Below are 19,398 nucleotides of genomic sequence, written 5' to 3' on the forward strand. Positions count from 1 at the left end.
TGTTTTGAGGCCAGCGGGGAGCTCGTTCCACCGTTGTAAAGCCAGGACGCTGAACAACCAAGATCGAGAACCAAGTGGTTTCTCAGTCATGGAGCGTATGGGACGTGCTGGTTTGACCGTGGCCTGGATGGCGGAGGGGCCTGATCTGTTAGCGGCACAGGAGGCAAGAACCAGTGTCCTGAATCGGATTGGGGCTGGCATAGGTTGCCCCTGCAGGCTGTGGTGGAGACGTATCGTGTACGAGATCTTAGGAACTATTTGGGCTTCCACACTCTGGATGAGCTGCAGATGACGAGTGCCGCATGCAGGAAAGCCAGCCAGAAGGGAGATGCACTATCTCAACCTCTCTACTCCAACATATACCTTACCTTCTGCACTGCAAGAGGGTAAACCTCACCTCTTTGTTACAACATACTATACCTCAACCTCTATAGTTCAGCATACTATACCTCAACCTCTCAGCTACAACATACTTTACCTCAACCTCTCAGCTACAACATACTATACCTCAACCAGCTACAACATACTATACAGCAACCTCTCTACTCCAACATATACCTTATCCTCTGAGCTACAACATACTATACCTCAACCTCTCAGCTACAACATACTAGACCTCAACCTCTCAGCTAAAACATACTATACAGTAACCTCTCTACTCCAACATATACCTTGTCACTGAGCTACAACATACTATACCTCCACCTCTCTGCTACAACATAACCCTTTACCCTCTGAGCTACAACATACTACACCTCAACCTTTCTGCTACAACATATACCTTACCCTCTGCGTGTGTATGTAACCTCTGGTACATACACAGGACCGATTTTCCATCTCTGTATCCACCTCTTAAACCTCTTAGACACAGCAGGTAGCCAGGAAGCGTGCACTTTACCTGACTGTATCTGGCTCTCCTTGAATACAGTCTGTGTGCTTACAGGCTCTATACATACACACACACACACACACACACACACACACACACACACACACACACACACACACACACACACACACACACACACACACGCACACACATAAGAGCATGAGTACACAGACACACACACACACACACACACACACACACACACACGGTATGATCTTTTATTATGCATGTGAACAAGAAACCTTCCAGTTTGTGGACATCATCCCTCCTGAGCAGCTGTGTTTAAGAAGGCAGCTTTATGTCTTTCCACTGGATGGTGAAAGTAGTTATTGTACCCTCCTTTGTCCTGAGCAATGCCTTGTTAGGAAAGGGACTGTCAGTCTCTCTGGGAAGAGTGTCATTATAAGTGAGTCAAGAGACAATTTTGAACAATAATGGAATGAACAGATGACTCAAGTGCAGGCATTTCAATCAAGTGTTGTCTTTTATTCTCTTATAGCAGCACATTTCGGCAGTTTATTTTCTGTATTTAGGGCTTGTTTAGGTACTAGATACGATGGGGCAATTGCTCTGTCGGTAGCTTAGCCACTTTTGAGAGTTTAACACGGTTTTAAACTCAAGAAGTCACGTGACGTCTTAAGCCCCATTGCTGTGTCATATGTACTTGTGGTTTAACCTGCAGCTGCGTTTTACCTTGATCTCCATTGCTGTGTCTTCAGAGAAATTAACATTAGATACTAGAGGGCGAATTTTGTGCGTGTTAGTCTAATCTCGACACTGACGTGGTTTTAGAGGAGACTAACACAGTTTGCAGGATGAAACAAGGCTCCATCATAACCGACAGGTCCGACACACACACACAGAATTAGTTTTATGAATTATTATTAATTAATAGGTATGATACATTAACACTTATTACACTAGATGCCTTCAGTACAATACAGGCTTCAATATAGGAGTTGCTTAAAGTGCCCAACTAAAACTCTACAAAGAACAGATTATTTGAGGATCGTACCATTCAACGAAACATAAAAAGGTCAATGCTCAACTAAAATGGTTAGCAATGACAAGTAATTGATTGACGTAGGTGAGGGCAGATTCCAGACTCAGATTTCCACAAAAAGTAGCCTAGACTATTTCATAATATATGTCAACATTATTAGCGTTTTTATTTATTATAGTTTTATTATATTAAAGTTCACTTTAAATTCCCATTAAGTTTTTGTTTGTAATTATAGCACAAAATGCCTCCACCATTAAGTTAAGACTGCATCTGCTGGGGTATACTAGAAATCAGAGTACTTCCGGTTTCCAAGCAGTTTAAACCGAGTCAGCTGGGAATCAGCTGATCCTGTACGAGTCGTTACACAGCAATCACAAACCTCAGTTTTAAAGGGACACTGTGTAAAAAATACTCCCATCTAGTGGTACAATTGTATATTGCATCCATACTAATAGTGCTCGCTTGTTCAAAAACTACGGTGGGCAGTATGTGCCAATAAGCTGTGTCATGACATCCAATAAGCGTCTTAGAGTACCATATTAAGCGCTATATAAATTTCATCTATTATTATTATTATTATTAATACTACCTCATCGAGTCATTCGAGTGATGATGAGGTTCGTTATTTCAAACAAATTTCAAACTGCATTGAATCATTAGTGTAAGCTAATGATGTATGAGTAATTACTCCTCGAGCAAGATAGTGAATTATTTCAGTCATCATTCATGCTGGCTCAGAGTGAAAACGTGTTTGCATTTCCTGTACCACGTAGTGCTTTTTGTCCCTCTCGGCCATTCATAGACCGGAAGAACATGGAAGCCTCCATGAAGCTTACCCGTCCTATGTAACTAAATATTAATTATTCTTCGCTCAGGAGGATAAGTGAGATTTTTGGCAGTGGTAATTTTACACCAATGAGGACTTATTTATGAATGAATACGTTGATTTGAGGTAATAAATTACTTAAAATATTACACAGTGTCCCTTTAAGGAGTACGGTTTTAAAGTGTAGCAATGCTAACTGACAGAGCAATTGGCCCTTTATGTTCCGTACAGAAATAAATAAGCCATGTGTAATAATTAGACGGCGGGTCGTGCATGAACACAAAGCCAGACGATGACCACTGCGCCTGTCGCCATGGCTACTCGGGCAAGAACTGCGAGATCGTGGAGAACGCCTGCATGTCCCACCCCTGTGCTAGAGGAGGAGCGTGCCACGAGGTTCCGTCTGGTTTCCAGTGCCACCGTCCTGCCGGCTGGTCCGGCACCACCTGTGCTATTGACACGGACGAGTGTGAGTCCAGTCCGCGTGCGCACAGTGGGACCTGCATGGACCTGGAGAACGACTTTGAGTGCATCTGTTCTCCACCCTGGAGCGGGAAGACCTGCCAGATCGATGTTAATGAAGTGTGCTGGCCAGCCCTGTCTCAATGCTTACTCTTGCAAAGATCTGATTGGTGGATATCAATGCACCTGCTTCACTGGATGGGCGGGGCTGAACTGTGACATCAACGTTCACAGCTGCCAGGGACAGTGCCAGAATGGAGGAAGCTGCAAGGCGCTGGCCCGGGGGTATGAGTGTGTCTGTCCGCCGGGCGTCTCTAGGTCAATTCTGACCCCTGCAGCCCCAACCCCTGTCAGAACATGGCCATGTGCCACAGCCAATCAGGGGACTTCACCTGCACGTGCTCAGACGTGTACCAGGGCAAGTCCTGCTCGGAGCTCCGGGATTACTGTGAGACCAATGAGTGTCAAGACCACCTGGTCCCGGCGCTGGTGTGTGTGTTGCTGTGCCTGGTGTGCATCGCCGTCTGCGTCTGGTGGACGCGTAAGAAGAAGAAGGACCGGCAGGAGGCGGGGCTGGCATCTTAACAGTTGTAGCACCAAAAGATTTATGAAGTTCTACTCTTCTGTTTGTTGTTATCGAACAAGTCTCTCCACCTGGTCCACTCAGCTTCCCTGTTTCCGGGGAGGGGTGAGTCCCAGTCCTCGGCTTGCTTGGTGAGGTCTCTGAGGAGCAGCATGCCTTGAATTGTGACGGGGGCTAAGAAGCCGAGGGGGTCAACCAGGCTGTTCACCGTAGACAACACTCTACGGGTGAAAGGTTTGTTGTCGTCCACGGCCTGGAATGTGAAAGTGTCCAGAGCAATGTTCCAGGACACTCAAAAGCTGCGTTGTAGAGGGAGGTCATCGGTGAGGAGGTTGGCTGCTCTTCTCAGGCCGTATATGGCGACGGCGGGTGATGGGCTGTTGCCGAAGACATGGACGCACATTCGGTAATCCACAATGTCACTGACCGGGTCGTTGTTGTGGAACCACAGGAAGCGGAGGAAGTCTCTGTGGTCTTCACGCACTATGAAGCAGTGAAACATGTGCTGAATGTCGGCGGTGATGGCAAAAGGTTCCTTCCAGAATCTCATGAGCACCCCAAGAGGGTATTGTTGAGATCAGGGCCTGTGAGGAGTACGTCGTTGAGAGAGACTCCTTTGTAAGGTGCACTGGAGTCGAACACCACACGGATCTGTCCTGGCTTCTTTGGGTGATATACTCCAAATGATGGGAGATACCAACACTCTTGGCCTTCCTGTAAAGGTGGAGCAATCTCTGCATGTTGGTTGGTAAGCATCTTCTCGACAAACTCTAGGTAGTGGGCTTTCATCTGTGGCTGCTTGCTAGAGTGCGGTGGAGAGAGTTGAGGCGGCTTTTGGCGTACTCCCTGTTGTTGGGCAGTTGTTTTCGTGGGGACTGGAAAGGAAGGGGTGCGACCAAACTTTTTGACGAGTATCGACAAGACTCCGTCCTCCGTCCTCCGTGATCTGCAGGAACCTAAGGTCATCCATTGAAGGAGCAAGCTCGTTGTCATTGGCTGTGTGAAGGAAGACTGACTAACCCAGGTTTTCTCCATTGAGGGTCTGTGTGCTGTCTGTGGTGTCCAACGCTGAGTAGCCGTGGGCGAACATCTCTTTCACCTGTATTTTGCTGCTGCATGGGCTGAGAAAACTGGGCCGTCCAGTTTCCAGAATGGAGGTTCTGAATATTCTGACGTGGGGTTGCTGGTGCGCTTCCCCGAGGCACACATCGCCGACGACGACCCATCCAAGTTCCAGCTTTTGGGCGAATGGGGCGTCATGTGGACCGTTTATTTGGCTTCTTACTTTGTGTACTCTAAGAATGTCTCTACCGTGCAACAGGAGTATGTGTGCATCTGGAACTAGGGGTGGGATCTCGTCTGCGATGCGTCTCAGGTGTCGAGCCGCATTGGGGGTTGGGATCTCCGAACGGTTGTTTGGGATTTGGTTGCATTCGAGGAGTGTGGGAAGAGGGAAATTGGCAGCAGTCTCCTGAACATGTCTCCTGAACATGTCCTGAATGTGTATGGCGATGGACTGTACACGCCACGTTGAAGATGCTGAAGAACTCTTGACGTTGCCAAGGAACGGTTGCTTTGCTCGTCCAAGATAGCTTACATCCTTCTGGACTCCTCCCTTCGTCCTTCAGGAAAGACGCTGACGAGGCAGATCTTGGAACATGCCCTGAGACTCATTCCATCTCTGCATACTTCCGTGCACTTGGAGGTGACTTCCTGATTGTCTGCTTGTTCTCCTCCCTCCCCGTTCTCTGAAGCAGGGGGGAACGACTTGGACTTCCAGGGCGCTAGTCCTGGGTGGAGTGCTGAGGTTTGACGGTTGCTGCCACATTCCTTGCAGTCCACCTCTGTGACGCAGTCCCGAGCTAAGTGGGTTGTTGAGGAGCTGCACTGGAAACATATGTGATTGTCTTTTAGAAACTGCTTGCGCTCTTCGAGGGTCTTCTCCCTGAAGCCTCTACATTTCCTCAGTAGGTGGTCTTTGTCATGGATGGGGCAGTGCTTCCCAGGGTCCATGTTTCTAGGTCTCTCTGTGGGGGACACTTGTGTCTTGTGCATTGATATGGCTGTCTTCATCTGTCTGTCAAACCTCTCTTTCTTTTCGGCTGCTGTGCGGGAAGGTGGGTGGTTGAAGCTGGGATCTGCTTTAACTCTGGCTTCCCTGCGGATGAAGTCAGCAAACACAGCGAAGGGGTATGGGGTCAGAACAGTCTCATTAATAATGAATGCACAGAGATGGATTCACAAATGTATTTTGTGATTTATAGATAAATTACTCTCTTCTCACAAATACATTTCAATGCATACACAAATGGATATTGGTATGTATAAATGTGAAATTTATCCATAAACAAAAATAAGTTTCACAAACACATTTCTGATCCACACACAAATACACCTTGTTTTAAATAAATGTAATATAAAACCATAAATATATGAATTAAAAATATATTTGCAATTTTCATCAAAATGTATTTGGATGTTGTTGCATTTATATACAAACTGTTAAACTTGAATTTACAAGACGCTTTTCATTTGTGAACTTGTTTGCATTTGTGTGTGAACTGGTCTGGATTTATATGTGGATTTTTGAGACTCTCCTGACTTGGCTGGATTCACAAATGCATTTTTTTTTCTACAAAGAACTCACTGTAGCCAATCAGATGCCTCCCTCGTTTTCACCCAATCACATGACTGCAGTGACTAGGTTTTTACATTGTCGGTTCCGTTTACTACTTCAACGGCACCGACAATCCCAAAACCCAGTCGAAGTAGATGGGAAAAGTGTGTAGCTCAAAACGTGACGCAGCTTTTACTTCTTCGCCACCTAGAGATTGTTATGTACGATTAGGGTTGGGGATCGAAACCCGGTTCTATCAAGGACCCGGTTCCACCTTTTTCAAAACCCGAAAATCATTAACGTTAAGTGGCGTTTTTACATGTTAAAAAACAGGTCGGGCTAGGCTAATATTTTTTATTCTTTTAAATGACCAGTGTTCGTGACGTCACCCGTTTATTTATTTAATCCAAGGAAAGACACCACCACCTAAAGCTATTGCTGAGCAGCGCGACCAAGACCTATACCCCGCGAGCCGTGAAATATCACTGCTCATGCCAAATATAATAAGTGCAATAGAGGGTGTACACGACAGTGATAGTTTGAATTATCCATAAAACTTATTCTGTGTGTGTGTGTCGGTTATGATGGAGCCTTGTTCCATCCTGCAAACTGGTTTAGTCTCCTCTAAAACCACGTCAGTTTCGAGATTAGACTAACACGCACAAAATACGCCCTCTAGTCTCTGATGTGAATTTCTCTGAAGACACAGCAATTGAGATCAAGGTAAAACGCAGCTGCAGGTTAAACCACAAGTACATATGACACAGCAATGGAGCTTAAGACGTCACTTGACTTCTTGAGTTTAAAACCGTGTTAAACTCTAAAAAGTGGCTAAGCTAGCGACAGAGCAATTGCCCCAAGGCGTTTTACCTCTAATTTTTCCTTCAGACTAAGGGTCTCAAATCTGTGTTCAAATAGATGATCTACCTCATTCATGTTGTCGACTCGTTTTCGTTTGTGTGCCTCCGGCATGTTTGTTAGCAAAGTTATCCTTCTTCTTCGCTACCGGACTTCTCGCGTGCGGCACGTGAGGTGAGGTGGGAGGTCACTCGAGTCATCATGACTCATCACGCAAACACACTACAGCCAATGAACGGTGAAAAATGAAATTACGCTGTAGTGGAACAAACCATGTCCATGGCGGTCCCGGTGGGGCTAGCTAGCCCCACCTGAAGTAAATTAAACTCTGTCCACTTCAACAGAGAAACACTCTGAGCATGCGCATTTCAATTTTTCAAGTCCAATACACATTACATTGGGCTGGTGGAGCTCGAGCCCCTCCTGCACCTCCAGACGGAATCAGTCTGAAGAAGCAAGCTAGGGTCCACAAAAAATGAACTAAACGCGCTGAACTTATTATTTTACAGTACTTTCTGGGGAGTTAAAAAGACAGGCCAGGTAAGTAGCCGTCCATCTTCGCAGCTTCTAGTTCTAGCGGCAGGTCACCAAGGTCGCGGAGCTTGTGAGGGTCTTTGTACGTCACCTTCGGAAAGTCCTCCAGTTTATCAAAAAGAGCCCTTTCGGTTGCCTCTGGTGAGCCATAATACTCTTCCAGCCTCGGCCAAACCATCATCAATCCGACCTGGGGGTGCCTGATGCTGGCTGCTTTGAGCCTTCTTGCCTGTTCTGAGGACTCCTTGCCAAGCCATTTGATGAGGAGATCAAGCTCTTCTCCGGCTGACAGGCCCAGGCCTGTGGTGGCTCCGTAAAAGGTGGACTTCCATGCCCAGAAATTCTCTGGCTTGTCGTCGAAATTTGTTAGCCCTGAGGTCACCAACTGACTCCGTGCGAGGTACCTGGCGGGGTCGTTGGCGGTGGAGGTGTCGGGGTTGCTTTGGTTGACCGTTCTGCCCTGGTTGCCATGAGGATCTTTGAGGGGTCGGCCCCTCCCCCGTCCATCCCTCTATCGTTCTGCCAGGGCGCCTCTGTTTTCATAGGCAGGGGTGTGTAAAGTATGGGCGCAACGGGCTGCTTTATGTCACTCGTAGCTAGTGTTAACCCCTGATAAGATGAGGCATGTGGATTGTGTGAGTTAGACTTCAGGCTGGATTGGTCCTGTACGTAGTGTTCTGTACGCTGGAGTCGTGTCTGGGGTGAGAGAGATTTAGGAGCTCTACTGCGGTGTGACTGATGGTCTGAGTCTATCAAACCTGACTCCAGTATTTCTGCTTCTATCAGTGCAGCGTCCATTTCCTTTTCGGTTTGTAGAGCCTATAGGGTGGCGTCCACTCTGACCTTTTCTAGTTCGAGGAGGGCCTTCTCTACTTTGAGTTCTATTTCCCTCTGAGCGTAGGCAAACTTGGAGCGACTTGCTTCTGCCTTTGCTCGGGCTTTGATGGCGGTCTGGGTTGATGAAGAACTGCTTGATGCTTTTGAGGAACGAGACCGTATTGACTTGTGGTCCTCTTCTTCGAAACGTTCTTCGGGCACTGTGGTATATTCATAACCCCCTTCTGCCATGGTGAGGGGAGATGTGGGTGTTCACTGAGGTGAAGACGTCGGGGGACGAATAGGGTCCAGAACACAAGTGCAGGCATTTCAATTAAGTGTTGTCTTTCATTCTCTTATAGCAGCACATTTTGGCAGTTTCTTTTCTGTATTTAGGGCTTGTTTAGGTACTAGATACTTTACGTTCCGTACAGAAATAAATAAGCCATGTGTAATAATTAGAACAAATGGAAAAATAGAAACACCACAAATCAGAACCACCATTCACCATGTGGTCGGTATATATATATATATATATATATATATATATATTTGTATATATATTATATATATATATATATGTATTTTTTTAGTAACGTGTGAGGAAAGTATTGCTGAAGTCAATACCTAAAGTCATAACCGCTACATGAACCTTTTCTTGCATACATTGTGCTTTGCTTTAATCCATTTTCCCAGGTCATACCGTGTGTATCACGGGGTCTTATCAATGCTATCCTAAAGGCAGCCCTCCCCGGGTATCGTTATAAAGTGAGTCAAACATTATTAGATTATTATAATTACATATTATTCCACAGTGAGTCAAAGAGCCCCGGTCCTCAGCCGGTTGCTTCCTACGAGCGTGTGTTATGATGAGGAGGTGTTATCTCGGTAACAGAGAGCTGTCTTCCTCTTCAGGGAACCCAATTAGAGGAGTCGGGTGGGGAAGGTGCTGCACCTGGTTTCCACCCTTCCTTAGTGGGGGACGTGACGGAGACGGCAGGGCCCTCTGATCTTATTTGTTCTAGGTATTGTTATTGTGTTTACATTGTTGTTAATATTGATAGTTATTGTTGTCATTGTGTTCCATTTTTTTTATGATATGGTGCGTGCATACATTGTATTAAATTTTGTTGTAGTTTCTATAGATTGTGGTTTATAGAACCAGAAACAGGGTTATTGGGACGTTGGGCCGTGTTGTTATTTTCCGCCCACCAATGATGTTTTCCATTGAGACACTCATTCAATCAGTCTTCAATACTGTGTTGTCAGACGACCCCTGAGCCGAGGGTTATATATCGTACCGCTTCAAAACCACATGCATACATATAACAAGGCTTTATTTCATGGACTTGGAGGCCAGATGTCCAAATAAGACGTGGCCTTTTGGAGCCCTGAAGCCCAGCAGACATGTGATCCTGAGGCCTAGGTCAGCCCGGGTCATTAAGGGTGTGGCTCACACAGCAAACACGGGGTCCCTGCTGGACTTTACTAGGAGATCTATCTGGGATCCAGCAGTCGGCGGAGAGGGCAGAGAGCCTCGGCAACCAGGTACGGTGGAGTAACACCTTATTCCTGTTTCATTACGGACACTGAAGAAAGCTTAGGCAGCGGATGAAGCGTTCAGAAGGGGATTTTAAAACGTCTGTTTCTACAATGGCCAGGTCACACAGTGTTGTGTTCTCCAAATAAGCCCCGCCTTCAGCAATATGATTGGTCGACACATATCAAGCGAGATTTGAGCTTTTCTGCCATCAATCTTTCGATATAAATTACCTAGAGACTGATTTGTGAGTCAATTAGGAGATAAAAACAGAGCTGGGGTGGGGGTGGTAGTGGGGCTGGTGGTGGGGGTGGGGTGGTGGGGGTGGGGTGGTGGGGGTGGGGGGGTGGGGTGGTGGGGGTGGTGGGGGTGGGGGGGGGGTGGGGAGGGGTGTAAGCCGCAGGCGTTGGGGAAGGCTGATGTAAGGCGTTGGGAGTGGAAACAATCGCACAGCCTTGTCTCCCTGGGACGGAGTTATTTACCACACACATGCATGCATAGGCACACACACACACACACACATACGCACACGTGAGTGCGCACACACACACACACACACACACACACACACACACACACACACACACACACACACACACACACACACACACACACAAACAAACTCATGGCTTATTCAAGCACCTGCCTCATTTTCATCCAGCATCTGTTCTACGAGACTGTCCCTCTCTCTTTATCTCTCTCTCTCTCTAGGTCCCTCCCTCCCTTTCTTCCTCCCTCTCTCTAACTCTTTCTCTTTCTATCTCTCTCTCTAACGATTCCCCCCCCCTCCCCGCTCTCTAGCTCTCTCACGCGGGTGTCACATCACTCCTGTACTACGGCGTCTGCACCATGGTTAATCTAGTGAGCCTCGTAGTTCGGTTGCCACGGCAACAGGCCGCAGATAGAGGAACACAGACTCCATCAGTCAACTTTAACGTGTAATGTCTGGAGTGGAGGGGAAGGGGTTGAGGTTGGGGTGCTGCTTATTGAAGAGTAATCAACACACACACCGCACACACACAAACACACACACACACACACACACACACACACACACACACACACACACAGACACACACACACACACCTGTTTTTATTTTTCTTCCCACCGGGAATTGAGTTGTTTTCACATACTTAGAGTGACTTATCCCCAGATTTCCACTAGCCAACTGATTATTCAATTGATTTCCCAGAGGGACAATCAGTAGGTGTCCTCTAATCACTAACACACACTGTGCTCCCCGCTAGTCCTTATGCCATTAGCCCAGCGTAGCGCACTGTGGACCTATGTACGACGACCAGCAGCACAGCAGTAGCAACCGTTGACAAATTATTAAATTATATCATTTTAAATGTACATTTTGACTTTGTTTTTTTAATACCAAAGGACATGAAGCTATTGTGTTGGTGGATATCTTTCTTTTCGTCTTGCAGGTTCATTCAAGTGTATTTGTATGTACAGTATATGTGTTGTTTTTGGAACATATATTTTTAACTCACTCACTGTGTCACTTAACTGATTAAAGTAAACCATTGGGGCTATGCCTTTCCAGGTTCAATAGCCTTCCCCTTGCAGTAGAACCATGAGCCTTGAAACTCAAACTGTTAAACGCAAACAGCTCATGCAGAGACCATCGCTGTATTCTGGGTTCAAAATTGCCACATTATATTTCTTTCGGGAAGTCCTTTGTGGGAAGTAGTAGCCTGACTGCAGGCCTGATTACTATACTTCACTCCCTTTGCCTTGTTCATAAGTCACAGTCCATTGTGTCAACCTGTGATCCCTTAGCTTACGTGTGGCAGTCCCAGACTCTGGCAAAGCGATAACGGTAATCAGAAATACTGATAGGGGTAAGATTGAAGGCGGCGCTTAGGTCCACTAGAGCAGCTGTTCCATCATAGGGCCGGAGGATACATACTGTATCTCTAGTGAATGTTGTGTGTTATTCTGACATGTGATCCATCCAGGTCAAAGCAGCCAAAGCGGTGTCATAAGTGGAGCCATAAATGTGGCGTTTTGTTTGGCGGTATTTAATCGTTCAGATCGATCTTCCTCTTGCTAAAGTGATGATCTTTACACCGGAGGTTATGTGCACAGCTTCAAGACGCCCGCCGGCTTCCAGAAAGAGAAAAACAAATTTTTCCTCTCCTCCCCCCGAACCAGATTTCTCATCTCTCTGTCTCTTTCCTTATCGTCCCATTCCTCCTCCCAGGACCGTCAACAAGCTGTTCATCATCCCTGTATCTGGGAGCCCCATCCTGGTGCACCATGGGAGCCCATCAAGTGTGTGACAGATTTGGCGTGTGAGGAAAAAGAAAAAGGGGGACGCCATGGAGACCGACGCATACCACGTGAACCCCGAAACCAGTGGTGACTGGGTGGGGACGGTGGCCAGCCTGGGAGCGGTGGTGGGCCTTAATGGGGGTGTGGGACGAGGAGGAGGAGGGGCAGGGGGAGGAGGAGGGGGAGGGGGGGCCTCGGCCAGCACCTCGGCCTCCTGGCACATGCCCTACCCGCTGGGCTTCCAGGTGTCCCTGACGGCGCTGCTGATGGTCGAGCTGGTGCTGGGCTTCGGCAGCAACCTGACGGTGCTGGTGCTGTACTGCTCCCAGTCCGACCTGGTGCACTCCGTCAGCAGCCTGGTGACGGCCAACCTGCACGTGCTGGACGTGGCGCTGTGCGTGCTGTGCCTGCCCCTCACCCTGGTCATCGTCCTCCTCCCCCCGGGGCCCAACTTCGCCACGCTCTGCTGCCTCCACGAGGCGTGCGTCACCTTCGCCAGCATCGCCACCGCCATCAACATCCTGGTCATCAGCCTGGACCGCTACGACATCTCGGTGCGGCCCGTCAACCGGCTGCTGACCACGCGCCGGGCGCTGCTGCTGCTGGCCGGCGTCTGGCTGACCTCCGTGGCCGTGTTCTTCATCCCCTTCCTGGAGGTGCGGTTCTTCAGCCCGGGAGGGGAGGCGGAGGGCGACCCGGCGGGGACACACTCGACGTCGTCGTCGTCCTCGCCGTCTTCTCGGTCTTCTAACCACACGCTGCTGTGTGTGGGGGGAGAGGCCTACCACATGGGCCTCGGGATGTACTACCACCTGGCGCTGCAGGTGCCCATCTTCTTCGCCACGCTGGCGGGGATGCTGTTCACCTACTCCCGCATCCTGAAGGCCCTGAACATCCGCATCGGCTCCCACATCAGGACGGGCGGCCGCTTCCGGGGCCCCGACTGCAGGGGCCGGCGTAAGAAGCCGACGACGAGAGGAGCGGCGGACGGCGGCGAGGGGGGGGAGCGGTGCACCGCCGACGGCTCAAAGCAGCTCAGCCACCCCCCCCTCATCCAGTCCTCCTCCCCCACGCCGACGGCCACCTCCCCGCCCGCGCTGTCCTCCTCCGTCAGTCTGGTGCCCCCCCCCCGCCGGGGGGGGGGCACCAGACTGACGGGGGGGGGAGCTGCCGCCGCCGCCCCTGGCCCCGCCCCCCTCGGCGTCCAGGCCTCGGTGTCCGCCATCATGGCCCTGCGGCGGGCGGTGAGGCGCCACAGGGACCGGCGGGAGCGCCAGCGCCATGTCTTCAAGATGTCCCTGGTCATCATCAGCACCTACCTGGGCTGCTGGGCGCCGCTGACGCTCGTCAACGTGCTGATCCTGGCGGCGGGGCCCGGCGACGCCCTGGTCAGCGCGCGGCTGTGGTGCCTGGCGCTGGCCTACGGCACCACCGTCTCCCACCCGCTGCTGTACGCCTTCACCCGGCAGACCCTGCGGCGGGCGCTGCGGGCCAAGGTGAAGAAGAGGGTGGTGTCCCTGCTGCAGGTGGACCCGTCGCCGGGCGGCACCGTCATCCACAACTCCTGGGTGGAGAACAAGAAGAGCGGGAGGCAGGTGCGCCTGGAGGCCAGCGAGGCCACCGACCGCTGCCTGGCGGAGGTGTGAGGGGGGCCCTCCGCGGCTCTCCGTCATCGTACCGGGAGGGAGCCACAGAGGTTCCGTTTCATCAGTGTGTTCACGCCGTTGACGGACACGCGGGGAAATGTTGGGCACGGTTTTCCTGCACAGGGATGAACAAGCATGACTTTAAGGGAGATGTCGTGACCATTTGAGTGTCTGCACAACACCTTCCCAACGCTGGTATGTTTCCATGAGAGAAGATGGGCAACACATTAAACACACTTTCTTCTGCGCATTGTCAAACCCACTGGAGTTTACGTCTGGAGTTTTTTTTTTTGGTCGGTGATGACACAGCGCTGTTATAAAACCGCTCTTCTACAGCCAACCAGGGATCTGATCTACCGCCCACTCCACTGCTCCAGGGCAGCTATCCAGAGTAAAACACTGATATAGATGTTGACATATTTTGAATACTAAAACCCACATCATGTTCCGGAACTGATTCCTCCTAACCCTGTCTCCGTCCTGCTCTAGTATGAGGCCATTGTGTTGTAATCAAAGTGAGAACAGGACTCACTTTATAAGCTACATTTGATTCAAATTGAAAGTGATGTAATGTAATAGAAGAATATATATATAATGTGTTACCCCACCCCCTCTTGCTGCAATGTCGGTCCTATGATTCAATGACTTATTGTTTATTGTCAAGTCCTACTAACGTACATAACACAACTTTAGGTCTTTATGTAAGCATTATATTTTGTATTGTGCATTTATATTTTGTGCATATGTCACAGTATGGAGAATTTGGAGAAATACTTTCAAAAGTTGTGTTGAAATGTTGCAGCTAGCATGTCCCACACAGATGAAGCAGAAAGTGTTCTGTGAAGTGAAATTACGCCATGGGCAAGTTCTATGAAGCTTAAACACAGAACTTATGTCCAGGTTGTGCATGTCGATAAGACCAACTTCATTTGATTATTGTATTATGTAAACAACTATAATCAAATTGTTTGATTATTGTAGTTTACATCACACTTCTAAAGACAGAGAAATAGCGAGAATTGTAGTCGTTGCTAATATTCTTTAACAGTCTCCAGCCTGTTGCCACAACTTCTACAACAATAAAATAACTGATTTAGAATGTGTTTCCTCCCCTCTTTTTCTCCCCACTTACACACGCACACACAAATCATATTTATATGGAATTATCGAATGAATCAGACATGCACAGGCATGATGTTTTTGCAAGACAGGGCCTATTCAAAGACAAAATACGCCACAGGGTGCAAGGGTGCAAACATAAATAATCACACTTGCATACTGCTTCCTTAGCTGGCCACGTAGGCGAGGCACCTCCCTGGGTCACAGTGACAAACATTTTTGTCAGTTCCTTAAATAAGGGGCACCTTCCGAGACACTTTGATATAGTGGACACCCGTGGCGCAGTGTGGGGATGGGTGGAGCTCCGAGAGAGGATTAGGCTTCTCGGGACACTATAAGCGCTCATTATAACACTCATACACAATGATAATTCTATCTTAAAAAAACGTATCACAAGCTGGTGTGGGTTGCATGCAAGCCTTTCTGTTGTACTGGAGAGGCCTCCGTTTTTTGAAAGCCTGTTGTCTGATGTTGATATCAGGTTGATCTGGCCCAAGTTCAATGAGTAGTAGTTTCTTCTCCAAAGTTTTCCTCTTGTCGATTTTGGAGTAAAGATATTATTTAATTCGAGGTCGGCTGAATTCCTTTGTCTTAAATTCCCCCGGTCATAACTGTGAATAACATCAGGTGTCCTTACTAGACCACCGATGGAGTCTGCTTGGGGTTACAAATGAGTTGCCCTTTAGGCATCAGATTGGAGGACGCTGATTGGCTAATTTGATGTTGCTATATGCAAATCTTGGGCCAGCAATAAGCGGAGCTGCTGCACTGACCTGGCAATGTTTCCATCGGCCAAGAAGAGACATTGAGAGGAAGGGGAAACATAACAATTTATATTTGATATAGCCTTTTACATGGTATTGTGCATTTTAAACACACATTCATTCTTGTTTATTTAAGAATTAAACATTCAAAATCCAATGTAACCACATAACACGCTAATAAAATACATTTTTCGGTTTTTGTATAATGTTGAGGTCGATTTCCTCACAAGACACAGCTTCTCTATCCATTGGAGCACCTTCTTATTCAATATATAGTTTTACATTTTTCTTTGGAGCAAAAAGGTTTTTTCACTTAGCACACTTGTCTACCAAGAGATACCTGTCATATAGTTAGAAGTTGGTGTAAAATGCTGGTGTAAAATGGTGTATTTTGCTGTCCAGGGCCACAAACAACTCTGTTTACCACACTCTTGGGACTACTTAGGTTCAGTTTTCTCCTGGCCTGCCTATGATAAAACCCACAATACATTATTCAGATACAGGCATTGGGGAGGGGTTTGGGATTCAAGATGTGTGGGTTTCATCTACCGTACCACATAAAAAAAAGACAGAAGCAATTCTCTATGTTTGAAGAAAACACAATCAATATATTTTGGCCTGCCGGGATCTCAAAGTTTCAGTGAACATACTTTTTCTAGCATATACCTCTACATTAAATGCTGCGTTAAAAAGGAGCATATTCTATTCCAAATGCTTGTTTGGAAAGGTTGCGAGTGCTTTGCAGTGTGTAGGCGGCAGTGTGTCAGACCTCTGCAATTGGATGCAGAGAAGTCATGTGTGGGATGTAGGCTACATCATGGAGACTGCAGGGCAAAGCAACTTGCAGTCGATCAGGTTGGGTATGGGATTTGCGAAACGCCAGCAGATTTTGAAAGTACACAACTCAAATGGTCCTACCCCCTCTCCTTCAACGCTGACTCTGACCACCCATTCCAAGTACATAGACCCGCAATCATGCACGAGCGCGAACACAGATGCGCGAGAGCGAGCCAGGCTAGCAAGGTTGGAGTTTAGGGTTGTCTTCTAGTGCTAGGTCCAAATGTGGATTAGTTAGTTAGCTAGCTCCAGTAGCTACCGCAGGATAACAACAAACAGAAGTTTGCTCTGGGTCACGAGCTTTGAGTATGTGCACGAAGGGGTCACGCGGGGAAGGGGGAGGGGGAGTGCAGTACGACCGTTTGATTGACGTACTCACTGTCCAATGCCACTCGGTGGTTCTGGAAATCATTGGCTGGAGTTTTTTTCGAGCCCTGCCCGTTCCACAGATGATTGATTTGTTTAATTTTCATGTCAGTACTTCTAACTCAGTGGCTGTAAGTGCGATATGATAAGGATTTTAAGTAATTTTGCAAAAAATGGCCAAAAAAAATAATTCCATACCCAACCTTTAAGCAGCCCAACGCTTTTCTCTGTGTACAACACTGGGGCATGTGTGGCGCATGCAGTTAAAACAGAACAAATCTCAATCCATTAAAACATCTGCACAAAGTATATTCCACGATTTAAAAAAAACCTGACAAAGATAGCTTTGAGTGTATCAATGTTTTGTATCTAGAGTGTGTGAGGTAACGACCAACACAATGAACTGAGACTTATGCCGCTTTTCCACTGCATGGTACCAGCTCGACACGACTCGACTCGACTCGACTCAGCTCGCATTTTTTGCGTTTCCACCGCGAAAACATGGTACCTGGTACCTGAAGTGGCTGCTTTTTCTAGTACCGCCTCGCTCTAGGTTCCAAGCGGCTGAGCCGATGCTAAAAGGTGACGTCGGCAGACGGCCGGCCACTTATTGGCCAGAGAGTGTGACGAAGTCACGAGAGCGACATGGCAACCATGCTGGTAACAGACATAGCAGCGCCGCAGCCAACATATATTCCACTTCTTCAACTTCTTCAACATGCCAGCTAATAATAGTAATGTTATTGATGTCCTCCATTGTTGTTATGTAGGTTCTGTCCATGTGTGGGTTGCGTAGGTGTTGTTTGCGTCGCGTACAAAAATACGTCACGGCCCTTTCGCGCAGCCGACCCCGCCCACGTCCAGGAGGTACTATTTGCGGTGGAAAAGCACCCGTGCTGCTACCGTGTCGAGTCGTGTCGAGTCGTGTCGTGTCGAGTCGTGTCGAGTCGAGCTACATGTGCGGTGGAAAAGCGGCATTAGTCCCAACATAGCCTCTCTTTCTATAAATGTTTAGGATGTGACCTCAGCAACGAGGCATAAAAATATGGCAAGGTAACACCTTACGTATTCATAACTTCATTTCTATACATGGCCATGATTGTTGGGTCCTCGTGCATTAAGGCCCTTTTCCTCTGGAGTCTGAGGGGCCTACAGCCACAGGGCAGCAGCAGGCAGGGCGCCGCCGGCACTGAGGACAGAAGCTGTGTGCGATAAGCCGCTGTGCAGCCCTACTCTCCCTCCCCTCAGTGGGAGGGTAGGGTTGCATCACTTCAGGAGGAGGAATCGCTTCCCACACACCTTTTTTGCACATGCCTGTCACAATCTTAACCTCTGAATCCTTCTTCCCACGTTGGATGGTATAGGGCGATAATGTTTCTTGTGAGATTTCCCAGTTCCTAATTGCCTTCATTTCGCAGAAACAAAACATCCCAAACATCCGACGTCTGCAGACTGTCTGCACTGCACACCTTTCATGTCGGCTACTCTTTTGTCAGAGCCTTATTTTGTAGAGTGGATCTTCACAAACTTGATGTAGGCATAGGAAGAGCTATGAATCCACACCAATCGTCTTTATCTCGAGAGTCCGTCTCCGATATGCATTTCAATGTTGGGTTCACTGGCACATTTAATTTTAACTTATTTAACTTGTATTTGCTTTGTTTGTTCGTTTTTCTATGGCTTATGTTACGTTAATTAAGAGTCTGATTATTGTGGCCTAAGAATTAGATTTAACTAAACTGCCCGTCCTTTAGAATGGATCTATTTACGAATACATGTTAAACAAACAAGTGTGGTAGTAGTTTAAATTGGCAGTTCATTGGGAGCTAATCTGGTTTTGAAAAGGAACAATAAACCGATTTTCTCTTCTACTCACCGACCGCTGCGTGCCCGCGGCTCTTGGGTTTAGCGCGGCACTGAGCGGCTCTGCGCTGAGACGTGCAGCGTGCCCCTGCGCTGAGTAGCGCGGCTCTGTGAGGCGCGCGGCTCTTGTCTTCAGCTCTGCGCGGCGCAGCTTATGATAATGATGTGATGCTATGGTAATAGCAGAAGTAGCATTAATAGCATTAGTAGAAATATCGGCTTTTGCTGGATTAATTTATGAGTTGAAATATCCATAATGGGAGGACATGCATATCTCGATAACGGATGACTCCCCCCCCCCCCCCCCCCCCCCCCCACACACACACATGCACACACACAGAAACATACACACACAGCGGAAGATGATGTGCTATTATTCTTCTTCCGTCGT

At 48.0% G+C, this 19,398-nt stretch overlaps 2 protein-coding genes across 2 annotated transcripts in view; both read left to right on the top strand.

The window, feature by feature from the left end:
* LOC132470934 (G-protein coupled receptor 22-like) overlaps window positions 1-16,091 on the top strand; it is an 18,615-nt gene extending 2,524 nt beyond the window's left edge. Inside the window, exon 2 of the mRNA XM_060069886.1 lies at window positions 12,342-16,091. Within this exon, the coding sequence (XP_059925869.1) occupies window positions 12,460-14,058 (1,599 nt within the window). The 5' untranslated portion in view covers window positions 12,342-12,459 and the 3' untranslated portion in view covers window positions 14,059-16,091. The remainder of the gene's footprint in view (window positions 1-12,341) is intronic.
* Window positions 2,484-3,444, top strand: LOC132470941 (protein jagged-2-like). The gene has a single exon (XM_060069897.1). It carries the CDS (start codon window positions 2,992-2,994, stop codon window positions 3,397-3,399), a length of 408 nt encoding a protein of 135 aa, XP_059925880.1. The 5' UTR covers window positions 2,484-2,991; the 3' UTR covers window positions 3,400-3,444.
* Window positions 16,092-19,398: the final 3,307 nt, after the last annotated feature.

Source organism: Gadus macrocephalus, chromosome 13 (assembly GCF_031168955.1).
Source record: "Gadus macrocephalus chromosome 13, ASM3116895v1".
NCBI lineage: Eukaryota > Metazoa > Chordata > Actinopteri > Gadiformes > Gadidae > Gadus > Gadus macrocephalus.